The 27,113-nt window shown below is 31.9% G+C and overlaps 1 protein-coding gene across 1 annotated transcript in view; it reads left to right on the forward strand.

The window, feature by feature from the left end:
* Positions 1-27,113, forward strand: part of mctp1b (multiple C2 domains, transmembrane 1b) — a 51,727-nt gene that overhangs the window by 12,888 nt on the left and 11,726 nt on the right. The window contains exons 2-13 of the mRNA XM_073829168.1: positions 688-802; positions 954-1,096; positions 6,530-6,609; positions 6,950-7,073; positions 11,177-11,347; positions 12,738-12,868; positions 12,994-13,180; positions 15,940-16,033; positions 18,937-19,039; positions 22,838-22,940; positions 23,281-23,382; positions 23,548-23,622. Of these exons, the coding sequence (XP_073685269.1) occupies positions 688-802; positions 954-1,096; positions 6,530-6,609; positions 6,950-7,073; positions 11,177-11,347; positions 12,738-12,868; positions 12,994-13,180; positions 15,940-16,033; positions 18,937-19,039; positions 22,838-22,940; positions 23,281-23,382; positions 23,548-23,622 (1,428 nt within the window). The remainder of the gene's footprint in view (positions 1-687; positions 803-953; positions 1,097-6,529; positions 6,610-6,949; positions 7,074-11,176; positions 11,348-12,737; positions 12,869-12,993; positions 13,181-15,939; positions 16,034-18,936; positions 19,040-22,837; positions 22,941-23,280; positions 23,383-23,547; positions 23,623-27,113) is intronic.

The raw sequence follows: 27,113 nt of genomic DNA on the forward strand, positions 1-27,113 counted from the left end.
TTAAACAGGGTCATTTTTATAAATTCAACTATTATTTTCTCTTGTGGACTATATGTAAATGCCTTTTATATAAAAAAAATATTATTCAGGCCATTGGTAAATAAAAAATAACATGCATTTTGTATGATCGCTCTTATTTTAGTAAAATAATTAACATTTTGCAGATTCTGAAAGATGTATGCAAACTTTTGACTTCAACTGTAACTATTTAAACACTGAATGTGTTCTCAGTAACTGTGATTGTGTTACATTGCACAGCTTCTGCTTTTAGTGTGGATAGATATATTTCTTTGCAATGTGTCAATGCACAACAGTGCTAATATTTCTATACAAGTGCCAAAAATATGACTGAAACAAGAAAATATGTTGTAATGAGTCCAGTTAAATAAGTACAAATGGCCATTCTAATAAAACTGTTAAAACAGAATAAAAAGCTTTTACTTGGTCTGTATAAAAAGAGCTCAATTTTATGTCCTCAGTGCTGGTTTTAGAGAAACAGCTTTCATTTTAAGCATTTTGCAACATCCTATCTGTTAGAGAAAAACTAAAGTGTTTTCTCTTTATATAAGCACTTTTGAGTTAGTGAAGCTCTATAAGGTTTGGCATTAATGGCTTGATGCGTTGTGTGTTTTGAAGGTCATGTCAATCAATCACACTAAAGTTTTTATGACCATGTCTTTTCTTCAGGGCATTAATGCAGCTGCTAACGGTGCCACACAACCTTCACTGCCCACTTCAGCAATGTACCAGTTAGACATCATGCTGAAAAGAGGAAACAACCTTGCCATTCGAGACAGAGGCGGTAAGACCTGCATCTCCGATGCTCATGTTGTTTCCTCTTATACCACTGTCAGGAAAAAGGGATGTATTTATTTTCAAAGCTAATGTTCCTTCTATGGTTTGCTAAATTGTGTAATCAATTAAATTGCGATCACAATGTTCCTATGTTTCAGGAACGAGTGACCCGTATGTGAAGTTCAAAATAGCTGGCAAAGAAGTTTTCCGTAGTAAAATCATTCACAAGAACCTTAACCCAGTTTGGGACGAGCGTGTTTGCCTGATAGTGGACAATTTACAAGAGCCTCTGTATATTAAGGTAATAATGCTGCTTTTACTTACATTGTTTTGGTATGAATCTTAATGAATGACTCTTATGAGCCAGTTCATTTTAGTGAATCAGAAACGAGTCGATTTGTTTTGGTGAGTCAAAAATATACTACACAACAGGTGTAGTCTGGTTTCTGAATCAATAGCTCTTATGAGCCGCTTCGTTTCAGTGAATCAGATCATTTTTTGATAACCAGTGTTTTCTGAAACCGAAAGTAATGACTCTTATGAGGTGATTCATTTTAGTGAATCTGCTCGACTGGCATAGTCTGTAACCCAAATGAATGATTCATATGAGTCGATTTGATTTGGTGAATCAAAATCATACTGCACAACTGGTGTAGTCTGATTTCTGAATCAGTGGCTCTTATGAACTGGTTCGTTTTAGTGAATCAAATCATATTGCTCAACGAGTGTATACTGAAACCCTAAAAAACTGACTCCTATGAGCTGGTTCTTTTTAGAGAATCAAAAACATTACTGTGCAAACAACATACACTGATTCCAATACTAATGACACTACAGAGACGATTCTTTTTAGTAAATCAGAAATGTATTGCGTGACCAGTACATTCCAATTCTGAATAAATGACTCCTGTGAGCCAGCTCTTTAAAGAAATTCTAAAACATTACAGCACAAATAGACTGATTCCAAAACAAATGGCCAGTTACACTTATGAGCCAGTTCTTTTTAGTGAAAACACTACAGTGTGAACTAAATACACTGATTCCAATATAAATGATTCTTATTAGCTGTTTTTTTTAATGAATCAACAACAGTCATCATCAGTCAGTCATTTAGAAGTCTAGAATGATATCTTTTAAATGAGTCTCGTGAGCCGGCTCTTCTTATCAAATCAAAAACAGTACAGCACGAACAAGGTAGACCGATTCCAAAAAGAAAGACTTATAAGCCAGTTCTTTTAGCAAATCAAAAACATTTCAGTATGAACAATGTAGATGATTCCAAAACTAATGATTCTTATCAGAGTTGGTTCTTTTAAGTGGATCAAAAACATACTATGCAACCGGTATATTCCAATTCTGAACAAATTACTCTCATGAGCCAGTTCTTTTTAGCCAACATTATAGCACAAACAATATAGACCGATTGCAAAAGAAATGATTCTTATGAACTGGTTCGTTTAAGTGAATCAAAAACATACTATGCGACCGGTATATCCCAATTCTAAATAAATTACTTTTATAAGCAAGTTCTTTTTAGCCAAGATTATAGCACAAACAATGTAGACCGCTTCCAAAATGAAGGATTTTTATCATTTTATCAGTTCTTTTAGCAGATCAAAAAAATTACAGCATGAACAATGTAGACAGATTCTAAAACTAATGATTCTTATGAGCTGGTTCTTTTAAGTGAATCAAAAACATACTATGCAACCGGTATATTCCAATTCTGAACAAATTACTCTCATGAGCCAGTTCTTTTTAGCCAACATTACAGCACAAACAATATAGACCGATTGCAAAAGAAATGATTCTTATGAACTGGTTCGTTTAAGTGAATCAAAAACATACTATGCGACCGGTATATCCCAATTCAAAATAAATTACTTTTATAAGCCAGTTCTTTTTGGCCAAGATTATAGCACAAACAATGTAGACTGATTCCAAAGGAAAGACTCTCTTAGCCTGTTCTTTTTAGTGAATCAAAAACATACTATTCCAATTCCGAACAAATTACTTATATAGGCCAGTTTTTAGCCAATGTAGACCATTTCCAAAAGAAATTATTCTTATGAACTGGTTCATTTAAGTGAACTAAAAACATACTATGCGACCATTATATATGACATAATACATGTCAGATTCTGACAATTGACTAATAGCACAAACAATGTAGACCGATGCCAAAGGTAGGACTCTGAGCCAGTTCTTTTTGGTGAATCAAAAACATATTATGCAACCGGTATATTCCAATTCTGAACAAATTACTCTCATGAGCCAGTTCTTTTTAGCCAACATTTTAGCACAAACAATATAGACCGAAACCAAAGAAGGACTCTCTGAGCCGGTTCTTTTTAGTGAATCAAAAATATACTATGTGCCCAATTCTGAACAAATTACTCTTATAAGCAAGTTCTTTTTAGCCAACATTATAGCACAAACAATGTAGACCGATTCCAAAATGAAGGATTTTTATGATTTTATCAGTTCTTTTAGCAGATCAAAAAAATTACAGCATGAACAATGTAGACCGATTCTAAAACGAATGATTCTTATGAGCTGGTTCTTTTAAGTGAATCAAAAACATACTATGCAACCGGTATATCCCAATTCTGAACAAATTACTCTCATAAGCCAGTTCTTTTTAGCCAACATTATAGCACAAACAATGTAGACCGCTTCCAAAACGAATGATTTTTTTGAGCCGGTTCTTTTTAGTGCATCAAAAACTTACTATGCGACCAGTATATTCCAATTCTGACAATTGACTCTTATGAACTGGTTCAATTTAGTAAATAAAAATATTCTGGGACCAATGTGTTCCGATTCCCAAATGTCAGTTCTTTTAACAAATCCCAAAAAATTACAGCATTAACAATGTAGACAGATTCTAAAACGAATGATTCTTATGAGCTGGTTCTTTTAAGTGGATCAAAAACATACTGTGCGACCGGTATTTCCCAATTCTGAACAAATTACTCTCATGAGCCAGTTCTTTTTAGCCAACATTATAGCACAAACAATGTAGACCGCTTCCAAAATTAAGGATTTTTATCATTTTATCAGTTCTTTTAGCAGATCAAAAAAATTACAGCATGAACAATGTAGACCGATTCTAAAACTAATGATTCTTATCAGAGTTGGTTCTTTTAAGTGGATCAAAAACATACTATGCAACCGGTATATTCCAATTCTGAACAAATTACTCTCATGAGCCAGTTCTTTTTAGCCAACATTACAGCACAAACAATATAGACTGATTGCAAAAGAAATGATTCTTATGAACTGGTTCGTTTAAGTGAATCAAAAACATACTATGCGACCAGTATATCCCAATTCAAAATAAATTACTTTTATAAGCCAGTTCTTTTTAGCCAAGATTATAGCACAAACAATGTAGACTGATTCCAAAGGAAAGACTCTCTGAGCCGGTTCTTTTTAGTGAATCAAAAACATACTATGCAACCGTATATTCCAATTCCGAACAAATTACTTATATAGGCCAGTTTTTAGCCAACAATATAGCACAAACAATGTAGACCATTTCCAAAAGAAATGATTCTTATGAACTGGTTCTTTTAAGTGAATCAAAAACATACTATGCGACCATTATATATGACATAATACATGTCAGATTCTGACAATTGACTCTTATGAACTGGATAATTTTAGTGAATAAAAAATATTCGGGGACCGATGTGTTCCGATACACAAATTGAATCAAAAACATACTATGTGACCGGTATATTTAAATTCTGAACAAATTACTATTATGAGTTCTTTTTAGCCAACAATATAGCACAAACAATGTAGACCGATTCCGAAGGTAGGACTCTCTGAGCCGTTTTTTTTTTTAGTGAATCAAAAACATACTATGCAACCGGTATATTCCAATTCTGAACAAATTACTCTAATGAGCCAGTTCTTTTTAGCCAACATTATAGCACAAACAATATAGACCGAAACCAAAGAAGGACTCTCTGAGCCGGTTCTTTTTAGTGAATCAAAAACATACTATGCGCCCAATTCTGAACAAATTACTCTTATAAGCCAGTTCTTTTTAGCCAACATTATAGCACAAACAATGTAGACCATATAGCACAAACAATGTAGACCGCTCCCAAAATGAAGGATTTTTATCATTTTATCAGTTCTTTTAGCAGATCAAAAAAAAATTACAGCATGAACAATGTAGACAGATTCTAAAACGAATGATTCTTATGAGCTGGTTCTTTTAAGTGAATCAAAAACATACTATGCAACCGGTATATCCCAATTCTGAACAAATTACTCTCATGAGCCAGTTCTTTTTAGCCAACATTACAGCACAAACAATATAGACCACTTCCAAAACGAATGATTTTTTTGAGCCGGTTCTTTTTAGTGCATCAAAAACTTACTATGCGACCAGTATATTCCAATTCTGACAATTGACTCTTATGAACTGGTTCAATTTAGTAAATAAAAATATTCTGGGACCAATGTGTTCCGATTCCCAAATGTCAGTTCTTTTAGCAAATCCCCAAAAATTACAACATTAACAATGTAGACCGATTCTAAAACGAATGATTCTTATGAGCTGGTTCTTTTAAGTGAATCAAAAACATACTATGCAACCGGTATATCCCAATTCTGAACAAATTACTCTCATGAGCCAGTTCTTTTTAGCCAACAATATAGCACAAACAATGTAGACCGAATACAAAGGAAGGACTCTCTGAGCCGGTTCTTTTTAGTGAATCAAAAACATACTATGCGACCGGTATATATCCCAATTCTGAACAAATTACTCTAATAAGTTAGTTCTTTTTAGCCAGCATTATAGCACAAACAATGTAGACCACTTCCAAAACGAATGATTTTTATGAGCCGGTTCTTTTTAGTGCATCAAAAACTTACTATGTGACCAGTATATTCCAATTACGACAAATGACTCTTATGAACTGGTTCATTTTAGTAAATAAAATATTCTGGGACCAATGTGTTCCGATTCCTGAATGAATGACTCTTATGAGCCAGTTCTTTTAGCAGATCAAAAAAAATGACAGCATGAACAATGTAGACAGATTCCAAAACAAATTATTCTTATGGGCTGGTTCTTTTAAGTGAATCAAAAACATACTGTGCGACCGGTATTTCCCAATTCTGAACAAATTACTCTCATGAGCCAGTTCTTTTTAGCCAACAATACAGCACAAACAATGTAGACCGATTCAAAAGGAAGGACTCTGAGCCGGTTCTTTTTAGTGAAAAATATACTATGCGACCAGTATACAATTCCAACAATTGACTCTTATGAACTGGTTCATTTTAGTGAATAAAAAATATTCTGGGACAGATGTGTTCCGATATGAGCCAGTTCTTTTTAGCCAATCAAATACATTACAGCATAAACAAAGAAGACCATTTCCAAAATTAATGACCCTTGTAAGCCGATTCTTTTAAATGAATCAAAAACATGCTATGCGACCAGTATATTCCAATTCCGACAAATGACTCTTATGAGCTGGTTCATTTTAGTGAATAAACGTACCGTATTCTGATTCCTGAATGAATGACTCTTATGAGCCAGTTCTTTTTAGCAAATCAAAAACATTACAGTGTAAACAATGTAGAACGAGTTCAGGTTTGTTTGTTTTTAATAAACTGACAACGGTTATCAGTCAGTCATTACTTAGTCTAGAATGATCTCTGATATTTCTTCCTAAAGAACTTAATCTTTTGCAATCCATTTTAGGTGTTTGACTATGACTTTGGCCTTCAAGATGATTTTATGGGCTCAGCTTACCTGTACCTTGAGTCTCTGGAGCTCCAGAGGTATTGTGTCTTCATCATTACTGCAAAGATATAAGAATTCAACAGTTAGTTCTATTTGAATCATCATTAAAATATGTTATTAGTTAAATGTCTTAAGGAGTTTCATGAAATTAAAATTGACAAGTCAGTTTTGCCAATGTTTTGTTGTGATCTAAGAGTTAACACTGACATCTAATGGCGTGGATGCAGCATTACAAAAATGAAAAAGTTTGATGCCACTGTAAAAGTATTGCACTGAACATTTTAAACATATTCCTCAGAAGTTTTATCCACTTCTTTAGGTGTAAAACTACAATACTATTTCTAATGGTGGTCATAACAGCCCATGTTTTTGTTGTAGACCTCTTGATGTTCGGTTGGACCTTCAAGATCCTCACTGCCCCGATCAGGACCTGGGCTCTCTGGAGCTGGCGGTCACACTATTCCCAAGAAATCCAGAAGACAGAGAGGCTCTCCGACAGGCGGTAAGACTCATTTATCAGATTAATGTTGTTTTATACTTGTACAAGTTGGAAACGATTAAATCTGCCTGCAAACTTTCAACATGTATCCAAAAAGATTTCATTCTGACATATTCACAGACCTCAAATTTGTTTCACACCTTTCTCACAAGACTCTATTAACTATTTTTAGCTCTCAGGTAGTGTTTGTCAACCACATCCAGTTGTCTGGTTTTTGAAAAGCATGTGAATTCTGCAACAGAGCCAGATATTCTGCTCAATCGGTTTACTGTACACTACCTTTCAAAGGTTTGGGGTTATGATGTTTTTTTTAAGAAATAATACTTTTATTCAGCAAGGATGCATTAAATTGATCAAATTTGACAATAAAGACATTCATAATGTTCCAAACTATTTCTATTTCAAATAAATTCTATTCCTTTTAACTATCAAAATTAATAATAATGTTTCATGAGCAGCAAATCAGCATGTTAGAATGATTTCTGAAGGATCATGTGACACAGAAGATTCAGCTTTGCATCACAGGAATAAACTACATCTATATATTCAAATAGAAAACAGTTATTTAAAATTGCAATATTATTTCACAATATTACTGTATTTCAGCAAATGCAGCCTTGGTGAGTAAAAGAGACTTCTTTTACAAAGATTAAAAAATCTTTCCCCCAAAACCTTGGAATAGTAGTGTATATACTGCCTAGCCTTTTTTTTTAAAGTTTGCATAATGTACATTTCAAATAGTAGTATACTAGACTCTGGTCATGTGAGCTACTATGTTGCACTTAATTCAGTTTGTGATGTCCAGTAAGCTATTAAAATGGTTATTTCGCTTTTTTAATCCATTTTGTGTAAAAAGAACCATGGATGGTCAAGTCAAGCATATTGCATTGTTGTTTTTTCTTACAGAAAAATTGCATACTGTACACAGTCTGCAAAACTAGTATACCGTTGAGGTCAAAAGTTTACACTCCCCTTTTAGAATCGATAAAATTATAATTATTTTACCAAAAGAAAAGGGATCGTACAAAATGCATGTTATTGTTTATTTAGTACTGACCTGAAAGATATTTTACATAAAAGATGTTTACATATAGTCCACAAGAGAAAAATGACCCTGTTCAAAAGTTTACATCCCCTTGATTCTTAATACTGTGTTTGTTACCTGAATGATCCACAGCTGTTTTTTTTTTGTTTAGTTGTTCATGAGTCCCAGTTAAACTGCCTTTGGTTTTCCAGCATTTTTGTCCATTTGAACCTTTTCCAACAATAACTGTATCATTCCACAATTCATCGTTTCACACTGAGGACAACTGAGGGACTCATATGCAACTATTACAGAAGGTTCAAACACTCACTGATGCTCCAGAAGGAAAAACGATGCATTAAGAGCCAGGGGGTGAAAACTTCTTGAATTTGAAGATCAGGCTAAATTTTACTTATTTTGGCTTCGGGGAAACATTTAAGTATCTTCTGTAGCTTCTGAAGGGCAGTCATGTTTCCTTCTGGAGCATCAGTGAGCGTTTGAACTTTCTGTGATAGTTACATATTGTCCTCAGTGTGAAAAGATGAATCTCAAAATTATACAGTCATTGTTGGAAAGGGTTCAAATACACAAGAATGCTGGAAAACCAAAAAAATTATGGAACCTTAAAGGTGCCATAGAATGCATTGAGAGAATATTTTAAATTGTTCTCTGATATCTACATAGAAGGTATATGGCATAGGAACGGGCAAAAAAATCTCCAGAAACGGTTTTACAGGTCCATTTACAACCCTAGGATTTGTCCCTAGAATGAAATGCTCTGTTATTGCCTTATTTGGAAGCTTCATGAATATTAATGAGCTCTGCTCTGATTGGCTGTTTCACAGAGCTGCTCATCTCTATAGCTCGCACACTGATAAAAATATATATTTAATTAGGAGCTCTAGCCGCTTTTAATATGTGGTTTGTTGAATCTGCCGTTTTGAATCGCCGACATTTTAGTCTCATTACTGTGATCGTATGTGCTCTGTGTAAAGTTATAATGCAGAGGGAGTGCTTACTTACCACACAAGTTCAGCTGCTTGACAGTGATACTCGGGATCTGTAAATCATTCGCCATCATCAGCGCAGTCATTTCTCTGTTTATGTGGTAAGTGAAATCTTTTGTACTGCAATGTAACAGGCTAGCGCTAGCATTAAGCTAACCGTGTCCCTTCAGTGGCTTGCCTTGTTTTACTGATGATTGGGCGATGCAAATGCTGGAGGCGTAACTATTAACGATCCCGGGACTATTGCGTAACAGTCGGTGTTATGTTGGAATTTACCTATTTTTCGGTGGTCTTTTGCAAACACTAGATTTATATAAGAAGGAGGAAACGATGGTGTTTGAGACTCATGGTATGTCATGTCCATGTACTGAACTGTAATTATTTAACTATGCCAAGGTAAACAGTTTTCCATTCTATGGCACCTTTAAGGATTTTTCTGAAGAACAGCAGGCAGTTACAACTACCACTAAATAAATAAAAAAGACACAGCTGTGGATCATTCAGGTAACAACACAGTATTAAGAATCAAGTGTATGCAAACTTTTTAACAACTATTATTTTCTCATGTGGACTATATGCAAACAATTTTATGTGAAATATCTTATTCAGGTCAGTACTAAATAAACAATAACATGCATTTTGTATGATCCCTCTTATTTTGGTAAAATAAATAACATGCAGATTCTAAAAGGGGTGTAAACTTTTGACCTCAACTGTAAGTATTATGTTTGGCTACTCCAAAAAGTCAATGACTCTTGAGAGACACTGGGATGACGGGACATTTGTGCTGTCTGCATAATGCATGAAATGACTTTGAATTAGACATTAGAAACCTGCTGCACTGTGCGGGCGGGCGGAGAACACATCGAAATTCACATGGTGTTGCACCAACAGATGAAAAGGCAGTCTGATGGGTGGCTTTGATCATCAGGACATAGCGTAAGAACAGAAGATGATCAGATCTCTTGATCAGATTTGGAGACTTAGATTCTCATACAGTACAAAATTAACCATGGCCACCTCCATCGGTCCCCTGATTATACAGTAACACATATGACCTGCTCTGTTGTTTTTGTAGACCATGCTACTGAGGAGAACCTGGAAAGGATGCAGTAAGGTAAAAAGCAAGAGCGTTTGCCCCCAGATTCTCTGACTAGCTGCTGTGTACCCTGTCCTACACACCGTATCAGGTTTATTAGTGATAGAGAAATTGGTTTGTGTAAAATTGTAAATGTCAGATACGATTCAGGTTTGCAGCAGTCTGGTCAGAGGATGGGTTTTATAGGTACGGGTTCATTAGTTGCAGCAGTCATGCATCTCTTGAGGTGATGGGCCATGCCTTTTTCTAGACATTTGCATTTTATACTTTGGTCATTCACGGTGTATGTGAAATCATTTCACACTCTTTGAGTCATTTTCCCCATTGAGGAGTCATTTCATTGTCTTAAAGAGATAGTTCATCCAAAAATCTGTCATCATATAATGTACACTACTTTTCAAAAGTTTGGGGTCAGTAAGAATTGTCTCTTATGCTCACCAAGGCTGCATTTGTTTGATCAAAAATACTGTAAAACAGTTAAATATTATTGCAATTAAAAAAATGTTTTCTACATGAATATATTTTAAAATGTAATTTATTCCTGTGGTGCAAAGCTCAAATTTTAGTATCATTACTCTAGTCTACAGTATCACGTGACCCTTCAGAAATCAGTCTAATGTGCTGATTAGACATTTTTGAAGAGTAGAAAATCAAAATTCTTAATATTATAAATGTATGTACTGCCACTTTTAATCAGTTGCATGCATTTTTGCTGAATGAAAGCATTAATTTCTCAAAAAACAAACAAACATACTGACTCCAGATTTACTCTCATGATGCTCAGATTGTCCTTTTTGAAACTTTACAGCAATGTTTACCAATCACTTTTGTTGTATGGACAGAGTAGGCCTCATATGTTTCCTTTTGTGTCCAAAAATCATGTTTTGAGTATCATGAGGTGACTGTATGATGACAGAATTGTCTGTTATGATTGAAGTAACCCTTTCATGTCCTGTGTTGTGTGTGTGGAGTGCAGCAGCAGCAGCAGAATCTACGACTGTCAGATCTGCACAGAAAGTCTCAGCTGTGGAGAGGAATCGTTAGCATTAGACTCATCGAGGGTCGCAACCTCATCCCCATGGACCAGAACGGCCTGAGTGACCCGTACGTCAAGTTCAAACTAGGGCCCCAGAAATACAGGAGTAAGGTATAAATGACTGTGCCATCTCAAATATTTTGGAAAAAAAAAAAATCAAAAAATATTATTTTTCCTACCTCTGACAGAAATTTTCTTTGCTGATGTAAAGGAAAAATATTACCCAATAACCCTTGCCTAGATATGTATTTTTTGTTTTTGTTTTTATTATAATATATATATATATATATATATATATATATATATATATATATATATATATATATATATATATATATTACATTTATTATTATTATATATAATGACAAAAGAAAAAAAAACTATATATATCAACATTTTGTCTTCATAAATAAAAATAAACTATATTTACAATTCAACATTTTTGTCATTATAAACAAATAAGTGAATAAAAATAACAAATATAAAAATAAAAAATAAACAATAATAATGTGTTAATCTTTTATTTAAACATGTTTGTCACTGTCATCATAAACAATAAAAGAAAATTAATACATTTAAATAATTATTTGTTTTATATTTATTTAATAAATAACTCAAATTAAATAATATACACAATTTTTTCTTTTTTTTATTCATTAACTTATTTAGCATAATATATTTATTTTTTACATGATGATATAATGACAAAATGTTGATATCAATAAATAAAAAATAAATGATGTTTTATATTTGTTTTATTTCAACATTTTTGTATTTATAAACAAATAAATGAAAATAAAAATAAATAAATAAACAAATATAAAACTATTAAAATAAATAAATAATAATAATGTATTTATTATATTTAAAAAACATTTGTCAATGTCATCATAAACAATAAATTAAAAATCAATTTAAAGAGTTATTTGTTTTATATGTGCTTAATAAATAATACAATGAAATAGTTTGATTATAATATATATATATATATATATATATATATATATATATATATATATATATATTTAATGAATTAATTATAATATATATTTATATTTTAAAATATATTATGATATATAATAAAAATATGCATATATGATTTTAATTGAACATTTTGTCATTTTAAACAAATGAATAATAATAATGATAATTATATATATATATATATATAATTTATATATAGAATATTAAAATTATATAATAATAATAATAATAGTAATGTGTTTATCTTTTAATTAAACATTTTGTCAAACTAAATGAAAAATATTTAAATAATTATTATGTGTTTTAAATTTATTTAATGAATAAATTTTTTTTTACTAAATTTATTTATAAATTTTCATTTATTTATTAATGTATCTTAGCATTTTCTTAATATCATGAGTCATATGTCATATGATGTACATTTCAGTATACGTTTCAGCAGTGAGAATAAGAATACTGTCTGCAGAAACTATTTCTAAGAATATTCCTCTCTCATTTATTGTTCTTTTCTGTACAGACAATTCCCAAGACCCTCAACCCTCAGTGGAGGGAGCAGTTCGACTTGCATCTGTATGATGAGGAGGAAGGCATTCTGGAGATCTCCGTTTGGGATAAAGACATTGGAAGAAGAGACGACTTCATCGGCCAGTGCGTACTTTCCTACATATCATTTTATATTCACATTATCAGCATGTCTGCTACCTGGAATCAAACCCATAAATATGCCATTGATGCTTGATTTACAGTAAGTACATGTGTTTAACATATTTTAGGTGTCAGCTGGACCTGTCGAAACTGAGCAGAGAGAAGACACATAAGCTGCAACTTGAACTGGAGGAGGATAAAGGGACACTAGTACTACTAGTGACTCTGACCGCCACAGTCGCGGTCTCCATCTCTGACCTGTCTGTCAACCTACTGGACGACCCACACAAACGCCAGCAGATCATTAAGAGATATGTAAGTGATATGATTAAAGGGATAGTTCACCCAAAAATGGGTGAGTAATTAATGTCAGCATTACCCACACACAGCCAAACTACATACAGTAGGGTCTTTCACACTGTATATGGCAAGTTTTGCTACTGACTTCTCTTCCTCTAAAGGGCGCTAGACAACTAAATCCTCCATGGAACTGCACTGAAATCTCAGTATTGATATTTGACACATAGAAATAAAAATCGGCCCCAACAATCTCTTTAAAATGATTAAATACAAGTTCAGTAGTGATTGGCCAATTCTGTCCAATGCTGAGAAATATCACGACAACGCAATCTGTGTGACGCTTCAGAATGATAATAGTTCATCTTTAAATCATGATATTAAGATTTTATTAGCTATTAAAATATAAAACACCACTTACTTTATAAAATGTAAAAATCTGCAGTACTATTAAAAAGTTTGGGGTAAATAATTTTTTTTTTTTTTTGAAGAAATTAATGTTTTTATTTGGCAAGGACACATTAAATCGATCAATTGTGACAGTAAAAGACTTTCATAATTTTACAAATGATTTCTATTTCAAATAAATTGCTGATAAAGTCACAATTGTGACCTTTTTTCACAATTACAAGTTTATATCTCTCAATTCTAAATTTAGCAATTTTGACATTTTTCTCAGAATTATAATGTTACTCGCAATTGCGAGTAATAAAGTCCAATTTTGAGGGGAAAAAGGATATTCTGTCAGAATTGAACGTTTATTTCTCGCAACTGAATTTTTGTCTCGCAATTACAACATTTTTCTTAGAATTGTGAGATATAAACTTGCAATCGCAAGTTATAAAGTTCAATTTTGGATGGGAAAAAATATACGTTGTCAGAATTGAAAGTTTATATCTCGCAATTCTGAATTTTTGTCAAAATTTGTGAAATATAAACTTGCAATTGCGAGTAATAAAATACATTTTTGGTGTAAGTAAAAGAGATGTGAAGTCAGAATTGAAAGTTTATTTCTTGCAATTCAGATTTTTCTCAGAATTGTGAAATATAAACTCGCAATTGCGAATTATAAAGTCCAATTTTGAGGGGGAAAGAAGATTTGTTTTTAGAATTGAAAGTTTCTATGTCACAATTCTGATTTTTTGTCTTGAATTATGACATTTTTCTCAGAATTGTGAGATATAAACTCGCAATTGCGAATTATAAAGTCAAATTTTGAGGGGGGAAAAATATATGTTGTCAGAATTGAAAGTTTATATCTCACAATTCTGAATTTTTGTCTTGCAATTTTGACATTTTTCTCAGAATTGTGAAATATAAACTCGCAGTTGCAAGTTATAAAGTCCAGTTTTGAGGGGGAAAATATTTGTTGTCAGATTGGAAATTTTATATCTCACAATTTATAAAAAAAAATTCTGACAATTTTGACATTTTTCTCAGAATTGTGAAATATAAACTCGCAATTGCAAGTTATAAAGTCCAGTTTAGAAGGAAAAAATATTTGTTGTCAGATTGGAAATTTTATATATCACAATTTTAAATTTTTGTCTCACAATTTTGACATTTTTCTCAGAATTGTGAAATATAAACTCACAATTGCAAGTTATAAAGTCCAGTTTGGAGGGGGAAAATATTTGTTGTCAGATTGGAAATTTTATATCTCACAATTCTGAATTTTTGTCTCACAATTTTGACATTTTTCTCAGAATTGTGAGATATAAACTCGCAATTGCAAGTTATAAAGTCTAATTTTGAGGAAGGAAAAATATGTCAATTAAAAGTTTATATCTCGCAATTCTGACTTATAACATGCAACATTACGAGTTAAGTCAGAATTGTGTTTTTGTGAGAAAAAGTCACAGTTTTGAGATATAACCTCGCAATTCAAATTTGCGCAACTGAAAAAAAGGACACAATAAATTGATCAAAAATGACAGTAAAGACTTATAATGTTACAAAAGATTTCTATTTCAAATAAATGCTGTTCTTTTAAACTTTTTATTCAACAAATAATTCTGAAAAGAAATATGTATTCAACTGTATTCAACATTGGTATTAATAATAAATGTTTCTTAAGCACAAATCAGCAAATTAGAATGATTTCTGAAGGATCATGTGACACTGAAGACTGGAGTAATGATGCTGAAAATTCAGCTTTGCATCACAGGAATAAATTAGAATTTAAATTCAAAAACAGGTATTTTAAATTGCTATAATATTACTGTATTTTTAATCAAATAAATGTGCAAAATACAGCAGAAATTGGTAGTACTCAATTCTGCAATACACTTCAATGACCAAAAGGGGGAGTGAGATGATCACACTCCAGTGCACTACTGGATTAACACTACTTGTTCACAACTGGACGACGGTGGAGTAACTCACACAAAACAAAGACAGAGAGAGACATCTCGCTCCTCTCTGAGCTGTCTGTCTTCCCTATTCACGGTTTGTCTTTGTTCTGCCACTGTCCCCCGGAGGGCCGGTCAGTGAACCGCTTACAGAAACTCGCCACCAATGCAGACTGACCTTCTTTCATAATAGCTGCATAATGAAGATGTATTCGTGAGAGCCACCAGATAATCTGGCGTGGCGGCTCAATGTTTTTGTCTCAATGTCCACGGCCGAGTGGCTTGGACGTGGACACAAAACTGCTCGCGGACTCTTGACAGGGGATTAGAGAAAGTTAGGGCCAAAATAGAGCTGTCAGAAACATATGGACGCATTGCTGCTCGGCAGATTGTGAGCTTTGAATGTGTGATTTTGTTCTTTTTCAGAGTCCACTAAGGTCAGTCTTTAACCTGAAGGATGTTGGAATCGTGCAGGTGAAGATCCTGCGGGCCGAGGGGCTGATGGCTGCTGACGTCACAGGTAAAAATCATATGTCACTTCCTGTATGCATTTGTGCACAGGGGAACAATAACCAGGATTCATACTGTCTTGAAAAATGAGAAATTATTAGGTGATTTTAAAACTATGGCCTGATAAAGTCATGGAAATGTTATCTCGTTTCTGTAGTGAACAAATACATATATTTATTCTAGTTACGCTATGCTTTAAAATATGTAAATAACTAGATATGACTTTTTGTATGGAAGCCAGTTTCTACCACTAAATAAAAAACAAAAAAAGGTTATTCCAACTTTTTTTTCCTCAGAATTGTGATATAAACTCACTATTGTGAGTTATAAAGTCCAGTTTGAATGGGGGAAAAAAATTGTCGTAGTTCTGACTTCATTTCTCAGAATCTCGCAATTTTGACTTTATAACAGAATATAGTCAGCTATTCTAACTTTTTTTTCCACGCAATTTTTTCTCAGGATTGTGATATAAACTCACAATTGCAAGTTATAAAGACTTACAAATTCAAGTTTATATCACATGATTCTGAGAAAATTGTAAGTTTATATCTCATAGTTCTGACTTAATTTCTCATAATTACGACTTTGTCTCACAATTTTGGCTTTATAACTCACAATTGTAAGTTTGTAACTCGCTATTTTTTCTTCTTCTCAGAACTGTGAGACATAAACTCACAACCGAGAGTTATAAACTCCAAATGCAGGAGTTAAGTCAAAATTGTGAGATATAGGCCCAGTTTCACAGACAGGGCTTAGCCTAAACCAGGATTAGGCCATAGTTCAATTAGGACATTTAGGTTTTTTTAACAATGTGCATTAGAAAAAGACATTACTGGTGTGCATCTTGAGACAAAACAAAGGCACTGATATATTTTAAGATCAGTCAGTGCAAGTTTCTTTCAGTTGAAACAGCTCAGACTTACATTTTAGTCGAGGACTAGGCCTTGTCTGTGAAACCAGAGGATACATTTTTTTTTTAAGATTTTTATCACAATTTCTAACTTTATAACTTGCAATTGCGAGTTTATATCACGCAATTCTGAGAAAAAAAAGTGAGTTTTGTGAGTTTATCACACAATTCTGACTTTGCCAATTCTGACTTTGTAACTGCCAATTGTGCATTTGTAACTTGCTATTCTGACTTTTTTTCTTAGAAATGTGATATAAACTCACAATTTTGAGTTTTAAAGTCCATTTGTGACAGTAAAGTCAGAATTGTGATATAAAATTGCTATTCTGAGAAAATATTTTCTCATAATTCTGACTTTATTGCAACTTTATTTATCAGAATTGCAAGTTTATTTTTCAGAATTACGAAAATCTGTCTTTATATCTGACTTTATAACTTGCAATTGCGAGTTTATGTCATGCAATTCTGAGAAACAATATAAACTTGCAAATCTGACTTTATTTCTCAAAATCGCAAGTTTATGTCTCACAATTCTGACTTTATAACTCGCGACTGAGAATTCTGAGAAAAAAAAGATTTAGAAGTATTTCTTGAATAAATAACATTTTTAAATATATTACAATAGAAAACTATGAAAGGTAGTTTCCGCCACTAAATAATAATAATAATAATAAAAATCTCTCATTCAGACTTTTTTTCTAACAATTTTGATTGCCACAATTGTGAGATATAAACTCGGAATTCTGAGAAAATATCAGTCTTTTTTCCCCTCAGAATTGCACTTTATAACTCGCAACTGCGATTTTATATCTCACGATTCTGACATAAAAAAACAGAATATCAAGTTTATATTCTGCAATTCTGACTAAATAACTTGCATTTGTGATTTTATATCTCAAAAATCGGGGGAAAAAATCAGAATTGCTAATGTATATCCTGCAATTCTGATTTTATATCTCAAAATTCTGACAAAAAAAGTTTATATCCTGCAATTCAGACTTTGTATCTCGCAGTTCTGACTTTATAACTCACAGTTCTGAACTGGAATGGTCCATAAGACATCCTGAAAGTTTTAGTGTGGTTTCTCTTTAGGAGGTTTATGATAGAAAGCTGACCATCTGAAAGAGAAAAGGTTCTTAATTTCTTTTTTTCTCACTCATACGTTGATCCAGTTTTTGCGGTTTGCTGTTCTCTCAGAAGCGGCCCACCTCATGGGTTCTGATTTCATGCTTCTTCTAATACCACACCATGGTGGACAGACAAAGGCTTTTAAAAAGCTTTTGCACACACACACACACACACACACACACACACACACACACACACACACATTTTTTCTGTGCCTTTCTCTCAGTCTGTGGTTTAAAAAGACTTGTCTTCCAATCTGATTTTTAGCTCCTCTACACTTTCTTCCCTCCAGCATTCGCCCACACCAATTCTGTGTGCCTTTTTCTTCACATTGTTATTTATTTTAGCTCAGAGCTTTCCAAAATTAGACAAATGTTTCATAAAACAACATGCAGGTGGTGGGATATGTGTAGAATTACATTGTTTCAGCACAGATGTCAGAGAGGATTCTGGTGATCATATAAATATTACTGATTGGATTTCATTATTCCAATTTCATTATTGTCACATGATCCTTCAGAAATCAATCTAATATGTTGATTGGATGCTTAAGGAACATTTACTGTATTATTATTTTTAAAGTTGAAAACATTTGTGCTGATGATTTTTGTAGAAACTGTTAAAAGTTCAAAAGAACAGCAATGGAAATCTATTTCAGATAAAACATTATAAATGTCTTTACTGCCACTTTTGATCAATTTATGCATTCTTACTAACCTCAAATTTCTGGACTCAAACCTTGAGCTATGAGACAGGAATTTGCAGCAATACCAAAAATGACTTACTAGAAACTTTTCAGTATTTAATTTCATGGTTGTCATTTCATTCATATCATTTTCATATGTCACTTGGGAATTTTAAACATTATGTTTCAGGAAAGAGCGACCCGTTCTGCATTGCGGAGTTGTGTAACGACCGTCTGCAGACACACACGGTCTACAAGACGCTGAACCCCGAGTGGAATAAAGTCTTCACCTTGTGAGTTCATTATGCACATCTACTGCCGCTCCCAACAGAGGACAAATTAAAATATTCACAGCTGATGAAGTTGTTCTGTCACCTGGACTCCAGTGGATTGCATTTACAAAACCAACTATCAGCTGCAATTTGGCTCGACTGTGTAATATATTATATAATAGAAAACATGAAAAGAAAATGTATCCCATTTACTTGATTGTACAGGAAAAAATGTAAATTTTCTAAAGGAAATATGAATAGCGCAGGCAATCCTAGCACCAATTCTTTATGATATTTTGGCCCCTAGATATGACTTTGTTTTAGTAAATGAGCAAGACTATGACCAATTACCTCATGACACAATACGCAATATATTATATTACATTATTTCTTAAATGGTTTGTTTGACTTTTGTCTAGTAGCATAAATTAATTGAAGTGTAGGAAATGATATAAAACACACACAAATAAATACTGATACAGTGAAGCTTAACTGAGAAATCACTGCAACGTTGATAAAAAAAATCTGTGTACTGAGATATGATTGATTATTCAATGCAAGTCTAAGGTTTTTTTGCGCTATTTTATTGTAAAAAGTATAGCAACCACTTTAAACAGTTATAGCACAACTTTTTACTTAAAATAGAAGCCACACGATTCAAAGTATCAGACCTGGTCAGATAACATCCTTCATAATTTCTCTCAGAAATGTGTCACATATAAGTTTATAGCTCACAATTTTAAGAAATTTTGAAAAAAGTCAGCATTGCAAGGTGTTTTGAGAAAAAAAACATCTAACAGAACAATTCTAACGGAATTGTTAGATATAAACTAACAATTATCTTTTTTTATTACATGGAGGAAACAAACAAGAATTGCAAGATGTTAACACCAAATTCTGAGAAAAAGTCAAAATTGTGAGATGTAAACTCAGAATTTATATATATATAGAAAAGTTGAAATTGCAAGATCTAAGCTTAAGAATTCAAAAGACAAAAATTCAGAGGAAAAAATGTCAAAATTGCTAGATGCAAGCTCAGAATTAAGAGGAAAAGTCCAAATTGAGAGAGTAAACTTGTTAGGAAAAAAAGACAAAATTACAAGATGTCAGAATTCTGAGGGGGAAAAAAGTCAAAATTGAGAGATGTAAACTCAGAATTCATAAAAAAAAGTCAAAATTGCAACATTTCAGAATTCCAAGGAAAGAAATGTCAAAGTTCTGAGATGTAAACTCAGAATTCATAGAAAAAAATCAAAATTCCAAGATGCAAACTCAGAATTTAGAGAAAAAAAGTCTAAATTGCGACATTTCAGAATTCTGAAGAATGAAATGTCAAAATTCTGAGATATAAACTTAAAATTCATAGAAAAAGTCAAAATTCCAAGATGCAAGCTCAGAATTCAGAGCGAAAAAAATCCCCCTAAAAATTGCAAGATGTCATGTCAGAATTCTGAGAAAGAAAAGGTATAATGGTAAAAAGGTAAAATGTTATAATTCTGAGAAAAAAAATCTAAATTGCGAGATGTCAGAATTCTGAGAAAAGAAATGTCAAAATTGCAAGATGTAAACTGAGAATTCATAGAAAAAGTAAACATTGCAAGATGCAAGCTCAGAATTTAGAGAAAAAAAGTCTAAAATCACAAAATGTCAGAATTCTGAGAAAAAATGTAAAAAAAAAAAAATTAAGTCAAATAAAAAAATAAATCAATAAATAAAAAATAAAACAAGTCGAAATTGCAAGATGCAAGAAAAAATTTGCTTTTCACTTTTTATCTTACATCTTGCAATTTTGACCTAATAAATAAAAAATAAAAATACATTCTCATTTTTTTCTCCGAATTCTGACATCTCACAACTTCAAATTTTTTTCCTTTGAATTCTGAGCTTGCATCTTGCTGATTATGTGCATCAAACTGATTGTTTATAGAAAAAAGTCAAAATTGCAAGATGCAAGCTCAGAATTCAGAGGAAAAAATTTTGAAGATGTGAGAAAAAAAAACCATTAAAAATTGCTAGATGTAAACTGAGAATTTATAGAAAAAAAAATCAAAATGCCAAGATGTACTCTCAGAATTTATAGAAAAAAGTCAAAATTGCAAGATGCAAGCTTAGAATTCATAGAAAAAGTCAAAATTGCAAGATGTAAACTCAGAATTCAAAGGAAAAATGTCAAAATTGTGAGATGTCAAAATTCTGAGGAAAACAAATGTCAACATTTTGAGATGTACTCTCAGAATTCAGAGCAAAAAGGTGTCAAAATTGCAAGATGTAAACTCAGAATTCAAAGGAAAAATGTCAAAATTGCAAGATGTAAACTGAGAATTTATAGAAAAGTCAAATTTGCATAATGCAAGCTCAGAATTTAGAAGAAAAAAAGTCAAAATTGCGAGATGTAAACTCAGAATTCAAAAGAAAAATGTCAAAATTGCAAAAATTATTTATAGAAAAAAAGTCAAAATTGCAAGATGCAAGCTCAGAATCCAGAGGGGGAAAAAAAGTTCAAAATTGCAAAATGTAAACTCAAAATTCAAAGGAAAAATGTCAAAATTTTTGAGATGTACTCAGAATTCACAGAAAAAAAGTCAAAATTGTGAAATGTAAATTAAATTTATAGAAAAGTCAATTGCAAGATGCAAGCTCAGAATTCAGAGGGAAAATTTTGAAATTGTGAGATGTGAGAAAAAAAACCATTAAAAATTGCAAGATGTAAACTGAGAATTTATAGAAAAAAAGTCAAAATGCCAAGATGTACTCTCAGAATTCATAGAAAAAGTCAAAATTGCAAGATGCAAGCTTAGAATTCAGAAGAAAAAGTCAAAATTGCAAGATGTAAACTCAGAATTCAAAGGAAAAATGTCAAAATTGTGAGATGTCAAAATTCTGAGGAAAACAAATGTCAACATTTTGAGATGTACTCTCAGAATTCAGAGCAAAAAGGTGTCAAAATTGCAAGATGCAAGCTCAGAATTCAGAGGGGGAAAAAAAGTTCAAAATTGCGAAATGTAAACTCAAAATTCAAAGGAAAAATGTCAAAATTGCAAGATGTAAACTGAGAATTTATATAAAAGTCAAATTTGCATAATGCAAGCTCAGAATTTAGAAGAAAAAAAGTCAAAATTGCAAGATGTAAACTCAGAATTCAAAAGAAAAATGTCAAAATTGCAAAAATTATTTATAGAAAAAAAGTCAAAATTGCAAGATGCAAGCTCAGAATTCAGAGGGGAAAAAAAGTTCAAAATTGCGAAATGTAAACTCAAAATTCAAAGGAAAAATGTAAAAATTTTTGAGATGTACTAAGAATTCACAGAAAAAAGTCAAAATTGTGAAATGTACATTAAATTTATAGAAAAGTCAATTGCAAGATGCAAGCTCAGAATTTAGAGGAAAAAAGTCAGAATTTCAAGAAAGTTTAAAACGGAGAGATGTGAACTCAGAATTCTGTGGAAGAAAACAATTGTGGGATATAAACTAGAAAAAACTAAGAAGATAAAAAAGTCAGAACTGTGAGATATAAACTTGCAATTGCAAGAAAAAAGTCAGAATTGTCAGATAAACGGTTGCAAATATACTAAGCCATATTGCGGTCAATATTAATAAAGATTATTCAGCAAAATTTGTAATAGCACACCTTGATCCCTAAAAAGCTGAATGATTTATGGCATCATTTATCATCAAATCAAATCCTGAAGTACCGCCCTACATAATTCCCCACGGAAATACAGCCCATAATATTCTTTTTGACATTGACTTCATACAGTATTATAGTCAAAATTACAAATGATTCTGAATACTACATATTTCTCTTTTTTCACCCTGCAGCAACGTGAAAGACATTCACTCTGTGCTGGAGATCACGGTGTACGACGAGGACAGAGATCGCAGCGCCGATTTCCTGGGTAAAGTGGCCATCCCGTTATTAAACGTAAGCTCGCCCCATTCAGTTTCTCCACATTCTTAGATCCACGTGTGTTTTTAAAGGCGCGTTTGAAACAAATAGACTTGCCGACCGAGATTGATGGCGGCGCGTCTTTAAAAGCGCACACAGCTGGGCCTCCCGGTGCCTGGGTAATGTCTCGGTGACAGAGGGATGCTGGTAATGAGCAGGTACTTGTCAGAGTTGGAAGTGCTGGAAGGAGGGAGGGACTGGGAGGGAATGTGCGGCTGGCTGTTTGATGCTGCCGCTGGGAGATCAGGGGTCAGCCGTGGAGGGGGGTCCGCTGGGGCTTTGCCAGACAGCAGGCTGTCACGTCTTCTTCACACAGATCCGCAACAGCGAACAGAAGGCCTACGTCTTAAAAAACAAGGAGCTGACAGGGCCAACAAAGGGGGTCATCTTTCTCGAAGCAGACGTCATCTTCAACGCCGTAAGTGTGCGCTGCGCCCGGAGCGCTGGATGTTGTGTCTTTTGTTTCCGCTGTGTGTGTGTGTGTGTGTGTGTTTTCTCCACTGTCGAATTTGCAATAATTATTGATGCATAGAGAACTCCAGCGCTAATTAAAACAAATCATAGTGCTTCGTTTCGCTTCAAGGTGAAAGCCAGTTTGCGGACGTTCGTTCCACCGGAGCAGAAGTACATCGAAGAGGAGGCCAAAGTCTCTAAACAGGTAAAATAACAACAGTGGAACTATTCTTTGAAAGGGATGGTTCACAGATAATGACACCTCTGTCATTATTTACTCCCCTTTATGTCGTTCCACAAACCACATGCTGCTATTTTACACTGTGAAACAAAAGGTTTTTTTGAAGAATCATTACACAGCTGTTTCTATACAGTGGCACTTCAAAGTGGGCAAAAATCTCCAAAAAGGATTAAAAAAAAAAAAACACTAAAGCACCCAAAAAATATTTCACATACATTCAAAGATTTCTAAAGTTTGAATCTAGATTGAAAATGGTCATCAAAATTAAAAATCTTTTTTATTTTACTTTGGATACAAAAGCATTAATCATTTTGTTGTGTTTTTAGAATTTATTATTTTTAATGTGTTTATATATAGTTTATTTATTTATACTTTTTTTTTTTCGGTTTTAAGTTTAAGGTTTTAATATTTTATTTAATTTTAGTTATTTATCTTCATTTATTATTTATTTCAAGTATTGAACATGTTTTCTTTTTATATTTTTATTACATTAAATTACATTTAATTTCATTTAATTTATTTTTTATTTTTAATGTTTTAAATGATCTATATAGTTTTATTTTTTTCAGTTATGAATGTTTCTTTAGCAACTAGCTAAAATAAAATAAGTTTAAGATTTTTAACATTTGATTAAATTATTAATTATTTCGATTTTTAATGATTCATTTAGTTATTCATCTTCAGTTATCATTTATTTTAGGTACTTAAATGTTTTATTTTTATATTTTCAATTTTCATTTTAATTTCAGTTAATTTTAATATTTTTTTTAATAGTTTTTGTCATTTTTATTATTACATTTATAAATTTTTAATATTTATAAATTTTTCTTTCCATTGTAGTTTCAGTAATAAATGTTTCTTTGGCAACTATAGGTGAAATGAAATAAGTTTTAGATTTTTAACATTTTTAGATTTTAATTATTCATTTAGTTATTCATCTTCAGTTATCATTTATTTTAAGTATTGAAAATGTTTATGATTCTTCTCTTTTTAGAATTTTTTTTCTTTCAGTTGTAGTTTCAGTTATAAATGTTTCTTTGGCAACTAGCTGATTAACATTTATTCCATTTTAATTATTCATTTAGTTATTGATCTTCAGTTATCATTTATTTTAAGTACTGAAAATGCTTTATTTTTACATTTTTAATTTACATTGTAATTTCAGGCAGTTTTAATATTTTTTTTATAGTTTTTGTCATTTTTATCATTATTAGTAGTAGTATTTTTATATTTCTATTTTTTTTTCTTTCAGTTGTAGCTTCAGTTAGAAATGTTTCTTTAGCAACTAGCTGAAATTAGTTTTTTTCTATTTATTTAAATAGAACATTTTAAATAAAAAGTTTAAGATTTGTAACATTTTATTTTAATTTACTTTTAGTTATTCACCTTCAGCTTTAATTTTTTTTTTTTATATTTTCAATTTTCATTTGAACTATTTTTTAATAGTTTGTCATTTTATTATTATTTTTAATATTTCTATTTTTATTATTATTTCTTACAGTTGTAGTTTCAGTTATAAATATTTTTTTTGCAACTAGATGAAATAAGTTTAAGATTTTTAGCATTTATTTAATTTTAATTATTCATTTAGTTATTTATCTTCAGTTATCATTTATTTTAAATATTGAAAATGTTTTTTATATATATTTTCAATTTTCATTTTAATTTCAGTTTTAATCATTTTTTATAATTTTGTCATTTTATTATTATTTTTATATATATTTCTATATAGTTTTTAATGATTTTTATTTCAGTTATAGTTTGATATAAATGTTTCTTAGGCAGCTAGCTGAAATAAAATAAGTTTAAGATTTTTTATATTTTATTTAATTTTAATTATTCATTTAGTTATTCATCTTCAGTTGTCATTTATTTTAAATATTAAAAATGTTTTATTTTTATATTTTCAATTTTCATTTTAATTTCAGTTAGTTTTAATAACTTAATATTTTTTTGTCATTTTTATTATTTTTCTGTATATTTCTATATAGATTTTTTATATACTTTTCTTTTAGTTGTAGTTTCAGTTATAAATGTTTCTTTGGCAACTATCTGAAATGAAATAAGTTTAAGAGTTTTAACAATTATTTAATTTTAATTATTAATTTTAAGTATTGAAAATGTTTTATTTTAAAATGTTTAATTTTCATTTTAATTTCAGTTAGTTTTAATATTTTTAGAATAGTTTTTGTCATTTTTATTCGTAGTAGTAGCAGTATTTTTATATTTCTATTTTTTATTCATTTTTCTTTCAGTTGTAATTTCAGCTATAAATGTTTCTTTGGCAACTAGCTTAAGTCTAATAAGATTTTTAGCATTTAATTTAATTTATTAATTTAGTTATTCTTCTTCAGCTATCATTTATTTTAAGTACTGAAAATGTTTTATTTTTAAATTTTCATTTTAATTTCAGCTAGTTTTAATAATTTTTAATAGTTTTTGTCAATTGTATTATTATTATTAATGTTATAGTTATAAATGTTTCTTTGGCAAATAGCTGAAATTAAATCAATTTAAGATGTTCATACATTAACATTTTATTTCATTTTAATTACTCATTTTATTATTATTAAGTAATGAAAATAAATGTTTTTTTTATTATTGTTTTAGTTTTAGTAAAAAATAAATAACCCTACTTCAGAAGATTTTGAATATATATATCACAAAAGTCCTATGGACCACTTGGCCTTTTATAATGTTTTTTTTTTACGTTGTTAGAGACTCTCTACATGTGTCTTCCATACTTAAAATAGCATGGGTGTGAAACCCCATTAGAGGCGAGTAAATTAAAAACATAATATATTTTTTTTGCTGAACTGTTCCTTGAATCCAACGGCCGCAATCAAATCAAAACCACCCCGACGAGGGCCGGCGGTCCCATGCCCGCCACACAATAGGCCGACGTGTTTGGGACAGGGGGCGCAAGCGCTGAATCGCTGCGTTTTCCCCCTTGCCCTGCCGCTCTAGGTGTTGAATAGAAATGTCAAGCCGGCCCTCATGAGAGGAGAGGGGCCACCCCAGAGGGCCCGGCTGCGGCTCTGCGGCTGTGCCTGCTCATTGTCCTCTCTCTCAATGTGCCTGCGTGACAAAAGCGCTGAATTGGAGGGGCTGGGCTGAATCAGACGCTGTCACAAAGCTGCGCATTGAGCAGAACAGACCGATTCTTCAGTCCTTTATGCCCGTCTCAGTGAAGAGTTCAACCGCGGATTCGGCCCGTATATCTAACCCCAGCTGTCAGTCACACCGTCACTTATGGAGATGATTACATTCGCCTTGTTTTTTGATATGCCTTGAGGTTCGTGCACCTTTCAGGGTGGTTTGTGTTAATCATGCGTATCTTTAGTTCGGCCTTTGATGGAAAAAAAAACATAATTAAGTAACAGTCTAGTGTAAAAGTACACCATTTAAATGTTTGAGGCCAGTACGTTTTTTTTTAATTAATACTTAAATTGATT

Source organism: Garra rufa, chromosome 23, assembly GCF_049309525.1.
Source record: "Garra rufa chromosome 23, GarRuf1.0, whole genome shotgun sequence".
Lineage (NCBI taxonomy): Eukaryota > Metazoa > Chordata > Actinopteri > Cypriniformes > Cyprinidae > Garra > Garra rufa.